Source organism: Xyrauchen texanus, chromosome 3, assembly GCF_025860055.1.
Source record: "Xyrauchen texanus isolate HMW12.3.18 chromosome 3, RBS_HiC_50CHRs, whole genome shotgun sequence".
In the NCBI taxonomy this organism is placed as follows: domain Eukaryota; kingdom Metazoa; phylum Chordata; class Actinopteri; order Cypriniformes; family Catostomidae; genus Xyrauchen; species Xyrauchen texanus.
In genome coordinates this window covers 29,433,519-29,449,984 of record NC_068278.1, presented here as the reverse complement: position 1 = coordinate 29,449,984, position 16,466 = coordinate 29,433,519, and the positions used below count along the sequence as shown (strand labels likewise).

The following is a 16,466-nucleotide window of genomic DNA, read 5'->3' as shown; positions in this document are numbered from 1 at the left end:
GTGTACACTACAGTCTTCAAAGACTACTGGCTCTAACAAGGACAGAAAGATTTGTGGCAGGCCAGATGTACAACTAAATAAATAGATGCCTCACATGTCCTCAGCTGACAGCGTCATTGAATTCTACCCGCTCAACACCAGTTTCATGTACAACAGTGAAGAGAAGACTCATGGGTGCAGGCCTTATGGGAAGAACTGCAAAGAAAAAGCCACTTTTGAAACAGAAAAACAAAAAGAAAATGTTAGAGTGGGCAAATAAACACAAACATTGCACAACAGATAATTGGAAAAGAGTGTATTATAACCCCATTGAGCTTTTGTGGGATCAGCTAGACTGTGAGGTGCGTGAGAAGTGCTCGACAAGACAGCCACATCTATGGAAGTGCTACAGGAAGTGTGGGATGAAATGTCACCAGAGTATCTGGAGAATCTGACAGCTAGAAAAGCTGTCATTGCTGCATGTGGATGATTTTTGGAACACTTTGAAGTAGTTTATTTAGTTTTGAATTTTGTTTTCAAATTGTAATAGTCATTTTTCACGTTATTAATGTCTTGACTGTATATTGTGATCAGTTGAATGCCACTTTGGTGAATAAAAGTTCCAATTTCTTTCCATAAGAGCAAAATCTGTACATTATTCCAAACTTTTTGCCACCAGTGTATATATACACACACTACCGGCATCACATCATCACAACTATGGAATAATAGAAATGGAACTATGGGAATTATGTAAAATATCTATTTATCTAAAAAAGTGATATATTTTAGCATCTTCAAAGTGGTCACCCTTTGCCTAGAATTTGTATTTATAATCTTGGAATCAGCTTCTTGAGGTATCACCCTAGGATGCTTTTTAAACAGTATTGAAGGATTTCCCTATGCTGGACACTTATTGGCTGCTTTTCTTAATTATTAGGTCCAAGTCATCCATTTCAAAATTATTCTTTTTTAAAATATATTTTAGTTTTAAAATTAAATATATTAATATGTTGGCACAATTATATTTTGTCTACAAAGCTAATTTCAAACATTTAAGCATATGCCTTCAGATCAAAAGGTTTTTGAGATAATGAGAAACATTTCACTACCTGAACGGTAGTGTGTGTGTATATATATATATATATATATATATATATAATCTCTGATGTGGCTGATTTGAAATGTGTTCAGAGTGTGTGGCTGTGTGTTTGTGCAGATCAGAGACTCTGCCCAGTCATTCCTGACAGTGCAGGTGCCGCTTTATGTGTCCTACATCTATGTCACGGCTCCACGTGGATGGGCCTCCCTGGAGCACCACACAGAAATGGAGTTCTCCTTCTTCTATGACACAGTCTTATGGAGAACAGGTGTATATTTGGCTTCATCTACAGAGACAAATAATAAAAAAAAATATTTCAATGTTTTACATCCACATCTATGGTTAGGAACACAGCAAGCAACTAAATATTTTTCACTTTTCTAGCGGAAGCACAAGCTTTAGAGATAGACTGAAACAACAACAGAATAAAAACACAATCTGACCAACAGAAACTAAATGACCTGAAAAAAAAAGATAAATAAAATAGTGTTAACACTTAACAATAAGATTGTATTTGTGTATGCATTAGTTTACATGAACTAAGAATTAACATTTAATTTTAGCATATACTAATATATTTTTTAATAGTAACATTTAATACAATACATTTGTATTAACTAACATTAACTTATTTATATATCTTTAAAAATGCTCATTGTTAGCTCATGATACCTAATGCATTTACTAATATTAACAAAAACAAACTTATTGTAAAATGTTACCATATATGGTAAATGTATATTATAGCTAACACTGACCGAATGCTAATAAATGTCTTCTTTACTGCAGGCATTCAGACTGATAGTGTGCTGTCAGCTAGATTACAGATCATTAGGATATTCATTAGGGATGACGGACGACTGGTGATTGAGTTCAAAACCCATGCCAAGTTCAGAGGTATGTAACTTTCATTGTATCTGTAAATATGATGAAACCTGATGTTTTATCTGAGAAGTATATTTATTTATACTGAAGCCCTCTAGACTCTCTAGGTGGTAAGAATTTTGCTGCTTCTGTGAGTGTTATAGAAATTTCATCTCCCTCTAGGTCAGTTTGTCCCTGAACATCACACCCTCCCTGGACAGAAGTCTCATGTGATGGCCCCGGATCATTTGGGAGGCATTGAATTTGACCTGCAGCTTGTTTGGAGTGCACAGTCTTTTGATTCCCCCTACCAACTGTGGAGAGCCACAAGCTCCTACAGCAGGTAAGCAGCTTGAAGTTCAATGCTGTGACATCAAGAAAGTGTGTCTAACTTCATATCACTGACAACATGTGTTCTGTTGTGTTGTAGGAAAGACTACTCTGGGGAGTACACAGTCTTCCTCATTCCATGCACAGTACAGCCAACCCAGGCATGGGTCGACTCTGGGGATAAGCCTCTGTCCTGCACAGCCAATGCTCCAGAGAAGTATGTTACCATGGAGCTTTTCCATTTATAACTCCTTCAGGACACTCAAATGACACTTGGTGTTGGGAGATTTTTTGTTTGTAGAACTGAGCTGAGCTAGCAGGGCTGAACAGAATTGCAGTTGACATCTACTTGTTTTACAGGTTTTATCAAATGCATACTGTTCGTTAATGGGTGTGTCTCAGTCATCTCCTAGATTCAATTGCCAGGGCACTGGCCAGGGTGTTGGCCATGTTTTAGGCTGTCCCATTCTCAAAATCATTCCTGTGCACTAAAATTATTGCACCCTTGACATTTCTGTAAAATGTCTGTAAAAACCAGTAAGCATAGCTGCTCCCTATGTTCCCTTAAAAGAAATGTGTGTCGAAGTCACTCATGTCATTGAAGGATGAGCAAAAGTATAAATTATTCATAATAGCACTGTACTTTGTATCATCTTCAATGAAAATGCTCACTAGGTCCTAGTGGTGGCGCAGTTGCTCACCTCAATCCAGTTGGCAGAGGACAAATCCCTGTTGCCTCCACTTCTGAGACACTCAGCTCATGCATCTTAACATGTGGCTTGCTGAGCACATTACTGCGGAGACCTAGCGCATGTGGAGGCTCACGCTATTCTACGCAATCTCTGCGCACAAGTTACCACATGCCCCATCGAGAGCAAGAACCACTATATCATGACCACGAGGAGGATAACCCATGTGACTCTACCCTCCCTAGCAGCCGGGCCAATTTGGTTGCTTAGAAGGACTGGCTGGAGTCACTCAGCACACCCTTGATTCGAACTCTCGACTCCAGGGCCACATTCACACAGCAGAAGAATACAGTTGACAGACCTGTTTTGAGTGCTTAATATGGTTGTGTTCACACACAGTTTGGTTATTTATGAGTGTGATAACATAATTCTATAACCAAACTGACACCCAAAAATGTTCAGGTCTCACAAATCCATTCTCGGCAAACCTGTGCTGTGTGAATGGAACCGTACTGGACAACTTGTTGTTTGTTACTTCATTTAATGTGAGAGCCACGGTGCACTGTACACAAGTATGTCTCATGTTAATCATGAGGGGTTTTGTTAACTCACAGAGATGGAGATATATCCGAAGATCCAACCACTGTCTTTCCGAAGCCGCTCTTCATTGCGAGCCGTGCAAGAAATGTTTTATGCTCTGTACTTGGTTAAAAAGAAATTAAAGCCACTGCCGGTTAATTATGATCTGATGATTTAATGATGTTTATTTAATAACGCGGTGTCAATTGCGATAAGACATGCCGGTGTTATGGACGTTGGCATCTTTGATATTTACGTTAGTCACTATCACTATAGTTACAGCTGTCAGAACACGGGCTTGACTTTGGTTGTTCGTTCATACAGACAGTATTCAATGCACTGCTGTAAGCTGTTGTATGAACAGGACATTTAAAAACACACACCTGTAAATGCGGTTGTCAATCCCTAAAACTAACTGTGGGAAAGTTGGCCAGGTGTGGTAGTCAGCATCACTGCTCGCTGAGCTACCCAGTTCACTCGCACAAAAGTATCTTTTATACGGCAATGTTTTAAATTTTAGCTGCATTTTAATGCACAACCTCTTAATTGTGTTACAGGTAATTGAGTCATTGGTGCCCCAGAGTTTAGTGGATCAGCACTCTTTCTAGTGGCCAATTTCGTGTTCACAATATACGGATTCTAGACATAGGGAGCTAGAGAGCGAGATGAGTTGCACCCAATATCCTCAAGAATATTCTACAACTTGCAAGGGCTTGTAACTCTCTTTTTCTTTCAATTGACAGATTCCTGCTGCCCATTGCCTTTCAGCAAACCAACCGCCCTGTTCCTGTAGTCTACTCACTGAATACTGAGTTTCAGCTCTGCAATAATGAGAAAGTGTTCCTAATGGATCCTGCTGTTGCAGAGATGTCTGTGGCTGAGATGGACTATAAAGGAGCATTTTCTATGGGTAAAACTAGAGCAAATAAAAATATAAAGATGATTGATTGCCACCATTATTCTTTCCTTCGTTCATTGTGTTTCATTAAATGCAGGTCAAACACTATATGGTAGAGTATTGTGGAATCCTGACCAGAATCTGAATTCGGCCTATAAGCTGCAGCTTGAGAAAGTATACTTGTGTACAGGGTGGGATGGCTATGTGCCCTTCTTTGACCCCACAGGCACCCTGTATAATGAGGGCCCTCAGTATGGCTGCATTCAGCCAAACAAGCACCTCAAACACAGATTCCTGCTGCTGGTAGGTAACAGGTTTATTCCCTTCTATTGTATAAGGTCTGGACCAGTTCAACTGGTATAACAAGTGTTTGGTGTGGTTAGGTTTTAGCCAAATGTTAGAAATGCAATCTTAATGATGCAACAAGAATAAACCTGTGAAAAGTCTGAAAAGTGAAGTAACAAATAAAGGATACTGTACAGTCTGCCTCTCATTATTGCAAATTACACCCTGATAGGGGGATCAGGACCCATGACTGTCTGACTGTCCATTATTATGCTTACAACACAATTGCTTGCCAAATAAATAAACAAGTAATGTAAATAAATGGACATAAAGAACAGGAGCACGGAACATACACAGATGAGCCAAAACATTATGACCTTTTAAGCATTATGCTTAAAATGCAGTTGATCCTCCACGTGCCGCCAAAACAGCGCCGACCCACAGAGGCATGGACTCTATAAGACCCCTGAAGGTGTCTTGTGGTATCTGGCACCAAGACATTAGCAGCAGATCCTTCAAGTCCTGTAAGTTGCAAGGTGGATCCACCATGGATTGGACTTGTTGTTTCAGCACATCCCAAAGATGCTCAATCGGATTGATATATGAGCATTTTGGAAGCCAGGTAGAGCTCTGCATGGGCCTTAAAATGAAACCCAAACCGTACTGGAGACAGTGTGGCCCAACAATACCATCAGATTTTAAACCTGAAAACGCTTACTGTATAATTTCTTCTCCTAGCAAGTACTGTTTCAATAGGCTGTATTTTATGTAAGCATATAGGCAACATTCGCAACGGTACTGAAACAGTAAACATACACCATTTTAACAAGGCACAGCAGCCCCTTAGGACAGAGCAGAAGGGAAAAAAGCATTGCCTTACCGATTATTTGCTGAAACTTCACTTGGTGCAGAACAATCTGGAATAATATGAAACAATGCAACAGTCCCTTCTATGCTGCCTGAAATAGTTTAGAATGTTGAATCTTTGTGACACCTGCGCTAAAAACAATAGATGCAGCGCAAAGAATAAAACCGAGCGCAGGTGTCTTAAAATGCGTTTTTGAAAATGTTAAGTTCTTGTTAAATTCACATGGTGTTTAAAATATGCCGGTCCTGCACGAGACACTGAAAAAAAAAAGCGAGACGTGGTGCAAATGTCAACGATTCTGAACACTGAAATGACATTCATCCAGCATGTGTTTAAACAATGGGAAAACAGAACAGATACTTGCAAAAGCCATTTGGTGTGAACGGCCCCTAACTCGTCCAATAGTGTGTGTCTGTGAGTGAGAGTACATGCATGAAACAAGTTTGGTATGCCCATTTATTTTTTCGTTAATTACAAACCCGACCCAAACCCAAAGTCCTACTTGGAATTACTGACCGAACCCATCCCAATAACTGATGGGTTCTCAGGTCCTGTCAGGCCTGGGTCGAGTTGCAGACTTCAGGGCAACACTCTGAACTCTTCAACATTATCCTCAAACTATTCGGAACAATGTGAGCAATGTGGCAGGGCACATTATCCTGCTGAAAAAGGCCACTACTATAAGGGAATACCATTGCCATGAAGGGGTGTACCTTGTCTGCAACGATGTTTAGGTAGGTGGCACCTGTCAAATTGACGTCCACATGAATGGCCCGACCAGGGATTCCCTGCAGAACATTGCCCAGAGCATCACGCTCCCTCCACCAGCTTGTCGTGTTCCCACAGTGCATCCTGGTGCCATCACTTCCTCGGGTAAACAGCACATACATACATGGCTGTCCATGTGATGTAAAAGAAAAACGGGACTCATCGGACCAGGCGACCTTCTTCCACTGCTCCAATGTCCAATTCCGACGATCGTGTGCCCATTGTAGGTGCTTTTGACGGTGGACAGGGTTCATCATGGGCACTCTGACTGGTTTGCAGCTATGCAGCCCTATACACAGCATGGTGCAATGCACTGTGTTGTGACACATTCTTCCCATAACCGTCCCAAACATTCTCTGTGACTTGTGCCACACGTTCCTCCTGTAACCATCCTAAAAATGTTCTGTGACTTGTGCCACAGACCTTCTGTCAGTTAAGACCAGACGGGATAGCCTCCGTTGTCCTCGCGCATCGATGAGCCTTGGACGCCCAACACCCTGTTGCCGGTTTGTGGATTGTCCCTCCTCGAACCACTGTTGGTATGTACTCACCACTGCTGACTGGGAACACCTCACAAGCCTTGCTGTTTCAGAAATGCTCTGACCCAGTTGTCTGGCCATTGTCAAAGTTGCTCCTGCCCATTGTTCCTGCATTCAACACATTGACTACGAGAACTGATTGTTTGCTTACCATCTAATCTATCCAGACCTTGACATGTGAACTTGTTAGGATATAATCACTGTTATTCGCTTTGCCTGTGAGTGGTCATAATGTTTTGGCTAATCAGTTTAAGTAGGAAAGATTACCTGCAATACCCAGTGAAATATCTGTTTTAGCCTGAGTATGGGGTTATTTAGAAATATCTGACCGCTAAATTCAACAATGAATTTAGTGTAACAAATGATAAAGCAACATTTTAATTTAACTTATAGGACCGGAAGCAGCCTGATGTTTGTAATCACTACTTCCATGATGTTCCCTTTGAGGCCAACTTCGCATCTGACATTCCTGACCTCCAGTCCATGTCTGCGATGCCAGGTGTGGATGGCTTCACCATGAAAGTCGATGCCCTTTACAAGGTCAGAAGTCGCAAGATTCATCCAAAAAAAAAAGTTGTTTTACAGACTTTCTTATTAACACGTACTATTATTTCTGGCAAATGTCGGTGCCAAATGTTTCAATTTTACCCTTCAGTGAACTGCCTTGATCTGTTTGTTTCGGGAAAGATGCCTGGCTAACAGTCTGCCATATGACTATAGGGAACTTGGCTAAAGGACAAGAGCACTTTTATTGGATTTTTAAAGAAACTTTTTTTTTCTTTAGGTTGAAGCAGGGCACCAATGGTACCTTCAGGTGATCTATGTTATTGGACCGGAGTCCATGTCTGCTCCCAGAATTCAACGCTCTGTGACTTATGAGCTGAAGCGAAGTCGCCGAGATATGGTGGATCGTTCAGGTCGCCTAACGCTGGATGAATCCCTAATCTATGACAATGAGGGTGACCAGGTGAAGAATGGAACCAACATGAAGACCTTGAAGCTTGAAGTGGAACCATCAGGAACCTTTAACCCCCAGATGGGAGGATCCATTGGGGGTGGTGTGGCTGCCATTGTCATCCTTCTCCTGGTTCTTCTAGCTTTCTGCCTTGTGGTTAGGAAGAGCCGCAAAGTTGTGAAAAAGGGGCCCACAGAGACAGTGAAGGATTATCCTCTAAATACCAAGGTGGAAGTTTGCATTGAACGTCTGGAGAAAAACCTCAACAGCAAGCACTGCTCTGTGAGGAACGTCAACCTTCTCAACAAGAATCCTGAGACCTACAAGGTCAATGGGGTGAAGGTCAAACAAGTCAATCTAGAGGGCAAACTTCACAACAACCTGAATGATGGCACTGAAGTTTGACCTTTTCTTTTTTTCAACTAGAGAATTTAAAAAGAGAAAAATAAAAAATAAAAAGACAAAAGTTTTCTATTAATATTTGTAATAATGAAATATGATGTTGTTAACGTATTTTTGTATGACCATGAGGGATAAAAGGGAAAGTATGATTGCCAGCTATGCAGTGTAAATCATTTCACAACTGAGCTACCTCAAAAAGGAAAAATAACTCAAAACAGTGTCATCACATTTGATTTTCCCTGTCTGTGAGTTTCAGTTTCAGATCATTGTTTTCTATGAGTATATTTATACAGCACAGTGGTAGCTCAGTCACTTTGTTTTATTCTAAATAAATGAAAAGTTTGTATTCACTGCTATTTTGTCATGTCGGTTTAAAACACATGAACTTAGCGAGTAAGGTAGCTTAGCGAGTATTGACACTGACTACCACCCCTGGAGTTGCGAGTTCGAATCCAGGGTGTGCTGTAACTCCAGCCAGATTTCTTAAGCAACCAAATTGGCCCGGATGCTAGGGAGGGTAGTGTCACATGGGGTAACCTCCTAGTGCTCACGATAAGTGGTTCTCACTCTCAATGGGGTGCGTGGTAAGTTGTGTGTGGTTCACAGAGAGTAGCATGAGCCTCCACATGTTGTGAGTCTCTGCGGTGTCATGCACAGCGAGCTACGTGATAAAATGCACAGATTAACTGTCTCAGAAGCGGAGGAAACTGAGACTTGTCCTCCGCCATCTGGATTGACGTGAGTAACCGCGCCACCACGAGGACCTAGTAAGCAGTGTGAATTAGGTATGCCAAATTGGGGAGAAAATGGGGATAAAAAAAAAGGAAGGATGAGTGATTATGTTTTGGACTGGCCGAGTGATGAAAATATGTTTATTAAGTGCAATTACCTGATGACATGGTCATCCCTTGTTTAATCCCTGTATTTTGATCTGGGTTTAAATGCTCTGCCTCATTGTGTAATTTACTTTTGGCCTGTTCACCAGTGTGCCATGCTGATACTTGTCAAGTGCGATTTGTTTAATTCCAAATCTAAATAGACTGCCTAATGTGATGCATTTTTTAGTTTGTGTAAACCATCGGTATATGTGTCACAATCGGCCGACGAGAAACCATTTGTTTTGATGAGTTGTATTACTATTGATCATAGATTCGTTAACCACTAAAGATGGTCACTTCACTGAAATTCTGTAGCATCAAATACTTTACAACACTGGAAAACAAAAGTTTTTTTTAAACGACTGCTGTCTATACTGATATATCTAACACTTCCAAAATCTTCACATTTAATTTTTTTGATTGTACAAGACTGCAAGATTTTTCACTGTCTTGATTCAATATTATTTCATGAGATTATCCATATCATGCTATCCTGCATTATTTAGTCTTCTATTCATGTCACATCATGTATTCAAAAAGGCACATCTATTTGATTTTATTGATTAAATAGTTTGTGCAGATGTTCTGAAACTTCAGTCCTCTCTCTCTCTCTCACACTCACACACACTCTCTCTCTCTTTGGATTTCATTGAATTTTGTCCATTACTAAATGGAGTGCCTATATTGAACACAAGAAGGGTTTGGAGAAAAGAGTTTTGATTCTATCATTTATGGTGAAACCTAATGCCTGTACTTGTGCCTTTTTAGCAATAAAATAAAATGAATGAATAAATATATTGCTTGTGTGTGGTGCAATGTGCTCAAATTTAATTTATGTTTAATGAATCTATCATCAACTTTAAAACCTAATTTTAAAAACTGTGAAGGAGAATTACATGTGTTGACAAGTCTTATCCAGCAAAAAAGAAAACTTCATACCACATACTGTATGATTCCTATATTTTACAGTAGCCTAATATTTAGTGACAATAATAGCAATAGTTATTAGTGGGTTATGGACAATGGTAAATGTTGATTTGGCTTTTATAGGGGGTTATATGCTACAGAACATTAGCAAAATAACAGTGCACTTTTATAGTGCATTAAAGGAATATTCTGGGTTATATTTCAAGTTAAGCACAGCATTCATAATGTTGATTACCACAAAATAATTTAGACTTGTATGTATTTATCTTAAGAAAATAAAAATAGAAGGTTCAGTGAGGCATTTACAATGGAAGTGTAAATGGCCAATTTTTGGAGGGTTTAAAGAAAGGGAGTAGCCAGAATATTACTTTTGGATGAGCCTCAATAAAAATGGATGGGCCAAATTTTCACCAGCAACAGAAAGGCGATGCATTCAACCAGTTCTTTCACACTTTCAGAAAGCAGAATTTATGCATTTTTAATTCTGTTAAACTCTGTAAAGTCATTTTAGGATTTGTAGACATAACATCGTCGTGGAAACGTAGTAAAATTGTCTATAACTTTACACAGAAATGGTTTATTAGTGATTTTACCACTTTATAATCACAATAATACCCATATTTTTTTATGTCTTGTGACCAGATTTTATTTAATTTTTTTAAGAAAAGGAGGGGCAAGTCAAACAAATTTTGGTGGTAATCAACATTATGACAAAAAATTGTGTCGATTAAACTTAACTTGTATTGAACCCGGAATATTCCTTTAAGTGGTAGTAGCCTACATTTATATAAGGCTACTTTTGACGCTGAGCAGGGGAGAGGCTAAATTTTGTGATTATGACACCACGATCACGCACACGCCTATATAGAAGCTCAGGTGAGGTGAAGTTACACTCGGAGAAAGGTCCACGTCGAATATTAAATTGTATTGCAAAGGTAAGCGCAAAGAGAATTAAAAGATAAAGTTGACAAAACCAATTGGTAGCACTTCGAAAGTCAAATGTTGGTTTCATTAACATAAATTTACATGTGCTTGGTAGAAATGAACATTGCATTAATCTGATTGCTGTATGAACCCGCAGTCTCAGGGTTCTTTGTCAATGCATATTTTGTTGTTATCGTTTTAAAAAGTAAGTAACTAATAACTATAAAAGTAAATATATATATATATATATATATATATATATATATATATATATATATATATATATATTAAATGCATTCATTTGTACGAGCTATGAACTTGGAGTGTTTATTAAGATAATTTCTTAATAATCAATAATCTGAACTACAAATGTGTGTTTTTGTGCTTATCACACTGTAGAATAGACTACACACCCTAACAAAAATGGCAGACATGTGGGTAAGTAAAATCTTAAAGCTGTATTGACTGTATTGTAGTGAAGAGCACTACAACAATAGAACATATTGCTAGATATATTTAGTATTTCTTTTTTTTAATTATTAATTATTTTATTGCAGGATGACTTGGAAAGTATAGCGAATGCTCCTTGTTCGTTCACAGCAGCGGTAAATAACTTTAATTGTTTATATAATTTCATATCTCATACTCTTTCCTAGCAGCTTTTGGCTATATGTATGATTTCTTTGCTCATTCTGTTTCAGCCAGGGGAGAGAGGTACCATTAAGGCCAAGGCAAACTTCAACGTTAGTGAAGATGTTGCTGCTCTCCGCAAAGCATTGCAAGGCTTAGGTACATCATTTTTGTAGAAGTGTTATGTGTAGTATTTAATATTTGCAATGTATGTGTAACATAATACATATTGCCTCATGATCCTGTTTTGTCCCATCAAACACTTCTGATATTGGTATTTTTATCATAATTTACCAGGTACAAATGAGAACACCGTAATAGAAATACTGACCCACAGAAGCAGCACTCAAAAACAGGACATTTGTAGGGCATACCAAGAAGAAACAAAGAAGGTAAATGTGTCATTATACTTGTGTGTGTGTGTGTGTGTGTGTGTGTGTGTGTGTGTGTGCGCGCACCATTGTTAAATTAACAAAGTCTGTCTAATTTGTTGGTCTTGACCGTAGATGCTTGTCAATGACCTGAAAAGTGACACCAGTGGCAACTTTGAAAATGTGCTTGTTGCACTTGTAACCCCGCCTGCAGTCTACAATGCTAAAACGTTGATCAACGCAATTAATGTAAGTTACTTATAGAGGCCTATGTCCTGTTTTTCCCTTTAGATTATCAGTGTACATAATGATTTGAGGCAAATGTTAGTTATACATATTTATGTGATCATAGTGCATGTTATGTACAGTGTTATTTACATGTTTTTCCTTGTTTCTCTAATACATTCATAAAAAAAATTTCCAGGGTGCTGGAACAGACAACAGCATCCTTATAGAATTATTGTCATCACTGACAAATAAACAAATTAAGGACCTGTCTGCAGCAGTCACTGTTGGTAATGATGAAGATAAGCCTTTTCTAAATTAAAGGAGAAAATGAGTAACAAAATATTTGTTTATATAGTTACTTTTCTTTCTATTGCCCAATAGAAACAAAGAAAACCCTGACACAGAACCTAAAATCTGAAGTTTCTGGGGATTATGGCAAAGCCATACTTATACTTGCTGAGGTAACTATTCACACTTGTACAGTATTTTACTGTTATGAGTGTAGCTGATACTCTACCAATACTCTGTTAAAGATATCTAATTTGTTTTTTGTCTCCCTCTGTAAGGGTGCAAGGAATGAAAGCACCAGTGTGAATGCTGACCAGGCTAGAGAGGATGCAAAGGTATAGAAACTTAATTTTAAAGCTTGAGTTCCTCTTTTAACATTGTAAACAAAAACTAACATTTAGTATTATTTTATTTGCAAGACAAGAAAATATCACATGACACTGAACTGTAGATAAGCTGTCAGAATAGGATCCTATTTGTCCATTTTTATTTCATTTTCTTTATTATTATTATTATTATTATTATTATTGTTTTGTAGGTTTTACTAACAGTTAATACAAACATTGCACACCTGAAAAACTATTGGTAGGTGCGTAAGACATCCGCTAAATTATGGGGGGGGGGGGAATAAAAACTCTGCACACTAACAAAACATTCAAAATGTATTACAACGTTTCAGTCATCAGGCATTTAAAAAGAACTGAATGCAATGCCAATAAATTTAAAGTATGCCATAATAATTAAAACAGCTATTGACCATGATGTGGCCAATAACAATAGGATAAACAATGAAATTCTAACAAATATTTAGTCAAATTAAAAGTAAAAAAGCCTCCTGATGGAACTATTGTTAAACCAATGCCTATATAAAGATGAAGCAAATGATAAAAAAGAAAAAACACCAGGTAATGTAAACCAAATTAACTCCATATATATATATATATATATATATATATAATGACAAAAAATAAATAAACAAATAAAAATGTATTTATTATCTTGGGTTACGTTATCTTGTGTTTTCTCTTGTTTATTTGAATTAAATATTTTCTTTTTCATTATATTAGCCTGATATTTGTTGGAATGTCATTGTCGCTCATATTGTTATTGACCACGTCACTGTCAATAGCAGCTTTAATAAGTTAGGATGTATTTTAAATGTGTTTGCATTGCAGTCAGTTTTTTAATTCCCCATTAAGGTTGTTTGACTGAAACTTTGCAATTAAGTTTTTTTTTTTTTTTATATATTTGTTTTCTTATTGTAGGTTTTACTAAAAACTGTGATGTGAAAATATTTTTTGCCCTTATGAATGTTGCTGGAAAGCTTCTCAAGAAATGCCTGTTACACCACAGAGTCATTGTTTAATCTCACCAATCATTAAACAAAGATATATATAAACTGCTGATTACTTAGCGCCACCAATTTCTCCTCCTCATTTTTATAATTTTGGTAATTAAGTCTTTAAGAACAAAAACATGATTCTCCTCAGTCGAGCAAGTTAAAACCATTTCACAGATTGTGTTGTGTGTGTGTGTGTGTGTGTGTGTGTGATCGGATGTGAACATGTGAAATATAGTTTTAACTGTTAATGCTGTATTTAAGTGTTGTTTCCTCCATAGGCTCTCTATTATGCCGGCGAGAAGAAGATGGGAACTGATGAATCAAAGTTCATCGAGATCCTCTGTAAAAGGAGCATCCCTCAACTGAGACAAAGTAATCCAATTAACCACAAGGGTTTTAATTGGGAACTTAAAATATGGCAAGTGTGTTTTGAAAATAACTGTAATGTCCTGTTGCAGCAATAGTGGAATATAAAAACATCAGTGGCAAGACTCTGCAGCAGAGCATTGAGAAGGAAATATCTGGAAACCTGGAGGACCTGCTGGTTGCCATTGGTATTGTTTTAATTAAGAATTATAAAAATATACTGTATACACTTGGCAGTTACACTCTTGATATTTGACTTATTTTTTTTTCAGCTGTTAATTTGCTCTGACATGATGCCTAAATGATCAAGTACATGTTTTTCTTTATAGTGAAATGTGTGCAGAATACTCCAGCATACTTTGCTGAAAAACTCCATGAAAGCATGAAGGTACACATAACAACACATTATTCTTTATAATGATGTTAGTACAACACTGACATTCTATTCAAAATGTGACTGTTTTATATTTGTAAACCTTCAGGGAGCAGGCACAGATGAAAAAACTCTGTCCAGAGTAATGGTCAGCCGTGCTGAGATTGACATGTTGGACATTAGAGCGGAGTACAAAAAGCTCTATAAGCATTCACTCCACGAGGCAATAAATGTAAGTATTCTCCTATGATATGCCTATATTCTGCTTCTCTGGATTGTTCGATAGGTCTAGCACAGGTTTAAGATATAGCCCAGTAAGGCCTGACGTCCTGATGCTCATGTTTATTGGTTCAGTTTGCGGTGTTTGTGTAGGGCTGGAAGGCTTTTCTACACATTCAAGAGATTATAGCCTTCACAACTGGTGTATTGTCACTAGAAACTGTATAAACACATGAACAAGTGAGGGCTTTACTTCCCCTTAACACAGTCTGTTCCTCATATTTGACAATGACAAAAAGACTCATTTGTCATCAATGTCATTGTTGTCCCTTTTTTCCCTCTGTGTCCTCTGCATGGAAATGATGCTCCCATCTGTGTTGGAGTAATACATGCAAATGAAACTCATTTATTGGACGTGATGGATGACTTACTTGAGAGAGTTTGACTTTTTAGGTTTTACTCTCTCATGCTTAATGATAGTCCCTGTACTGATTGTCTCAGTTAATATGATTGAAGTGAAACTGTTGGTGAATTTGCTCTGCTTAATTTCAGTCAGACGTGTCTGGGAACTTCGGTGAATGCATGAAGATGATTTGTGGAGGAGAAGACTAGCACAGAAATACTACTGACAATGTCCTGTTTAGTTCTGTCAAACCAGGTCATTCCAATGTAGTCCTGTTACTTTTCCTTTTTTACTCTGTTTACAAAAGCAAGCCCACAATGCTTTAATCTTCTTATATCCTTCATAAAATGAGCAATGGAATTTTGTCAACTTCCTTTGGAAATGTTGTTCATAAGGATACTGCCAAAAAAGGCTAATCTGACATCATACCGATGAGGATTTAGACTAAACATCCACTGATATTTTGTTACTATGATTTGTCATTTGTGAATGTTAAAACAAAAATATTATGCATATTTATGTATTTGAAACCTTTTGTTTAAAAGAATGTAAAAATGTTTTTAACATTTTACTTTTTTGAGATTAACACCATGTCTACACCGGGCACAAGCAGCATGTGACTTCAAAACCAATAGAATGCATTATAATCAATGATGCCGTCTACTACTACACTATACTGGAAGTGTCTGTTGTGGCGCTTCGCATCGTGCCGACGGTAAGCTGGTGTCCCATTCTTTTTTGCTCTGCAGGCGTTGCCACTGCTCCTGACGACAACAATAAATAAATGGTTTAGAACGTTCATGTCGACGCGTCCAATGTAGACAGCCTCAATCTTCTTATTTTTGTTGTTCTTACATTATGCACATTAGCACAGTGTTGTAGCATATCTGTGCTACTTGAAAATAATATGGTAAAATTATTCATACCGTTTTATCTAATTTTTTTTTTTGTATGGTCCAAAAAAACCTTGCCCATGTCATTTTATCAAATTTTCCCAATTATTATTATTTTTTTTTAATTCATTATTGATGGCACAGTTTACCAGATGTAAATGTCATAAATAAAAATATGTATTGAGTATGCATCAGACTTCACTAGCCTATTTGCTTTATTATTTGGCATCTAAAAATTCCTTTCTCTGTCCATTTGATTCTTGTTTGAGCTGTGTATTCCAGCCTTACCCCATGCCCTTTTGAGGGCTTTTTATTGTGCATTTACATGATTAAATTGAAGCTAACCTTTCCTGTAGATGATGTTGG

General features: G+C 37.7%; 2 protein-coding genes across 2 annotated transcripts in view; both read left to right on the top strand.

Annotated features, from left to right (window-relative positions):
* Window positions 1-9,903, top strand: part of LOC127629694 (extracellular matrix organizing protein FRAS1-like) — a 221,840-nt gene extending 211,937 nt beyond the window's left edge. Inside the window, exons 66-73 of the mRNA XM_052106916.1 lie at window positions 1,199-1,349; window positions 1,871-1,978; window positions 2,129-2,288; window positions 2,376-2,492; window positions 4,287-4,453; window positions 4,539-4,744; window positions 7,295-7,441; window positions 7,686-9,903. Of these exons, the coding sequence (XP_051962876.1) occupies window positions 1,199-1,349; window positions 1,871-1,978; window positions 2,129-2,288; window positions 2,376-2,492; window positions 4,287-4,453; window positions 4,539-4,744; window positions 7,295-7,441; window positions 7,686-8,261 (1,632 nt within the window). The 3' untranslated portion in view covers window positions 8,262-9,903. The remainder of the gene's footprint in view (window positions 1-1,198; window positions 1,350-1,870; window positions 1,979-2,128; window positions 2,289-2,375; window positions 2,493-4,286; window positions 4,454-4,538; window positions 4,745-7,294; window positions 7,442-7,685) is intronic.
* Window positions 9,904-10,892: 989 nt separating this feature from the next.
* Window positions 10,893-16,317, top strand: LOC127626257 (annexin A3-like). Its single transcript, XM_052101927.1, has 14 exons — window positions 10,893-10,998; window positions 11,387-11,425; window positions 11,545-11,592; window positions 11,689-11,776; window positions 11,915-12,009; window positions 12,124-12,237; window positions 12,413-12,503; window positions 12,598-12,677; window positions 12,783-12,839; window positions 14,125-14,218; window positions 14,305-14,400; window positions 14,542-14,600; window positions 14,695-14,817; window positions 15,357-16,317. Exons 1-14 carry the CDS (start codon window positions 10,900-10,902, stop codon window positions 15,414-15,416), a joined length of 1,143 nt encoding a protein of 380 aa, XP_051957887.1. The 5' UTR covers window positions 10,893-10,899; the 3' UTR covers window positions 15,417-16,317.
* Window positions 16,318-16,466: the final 149 nt, after the last annotated feature.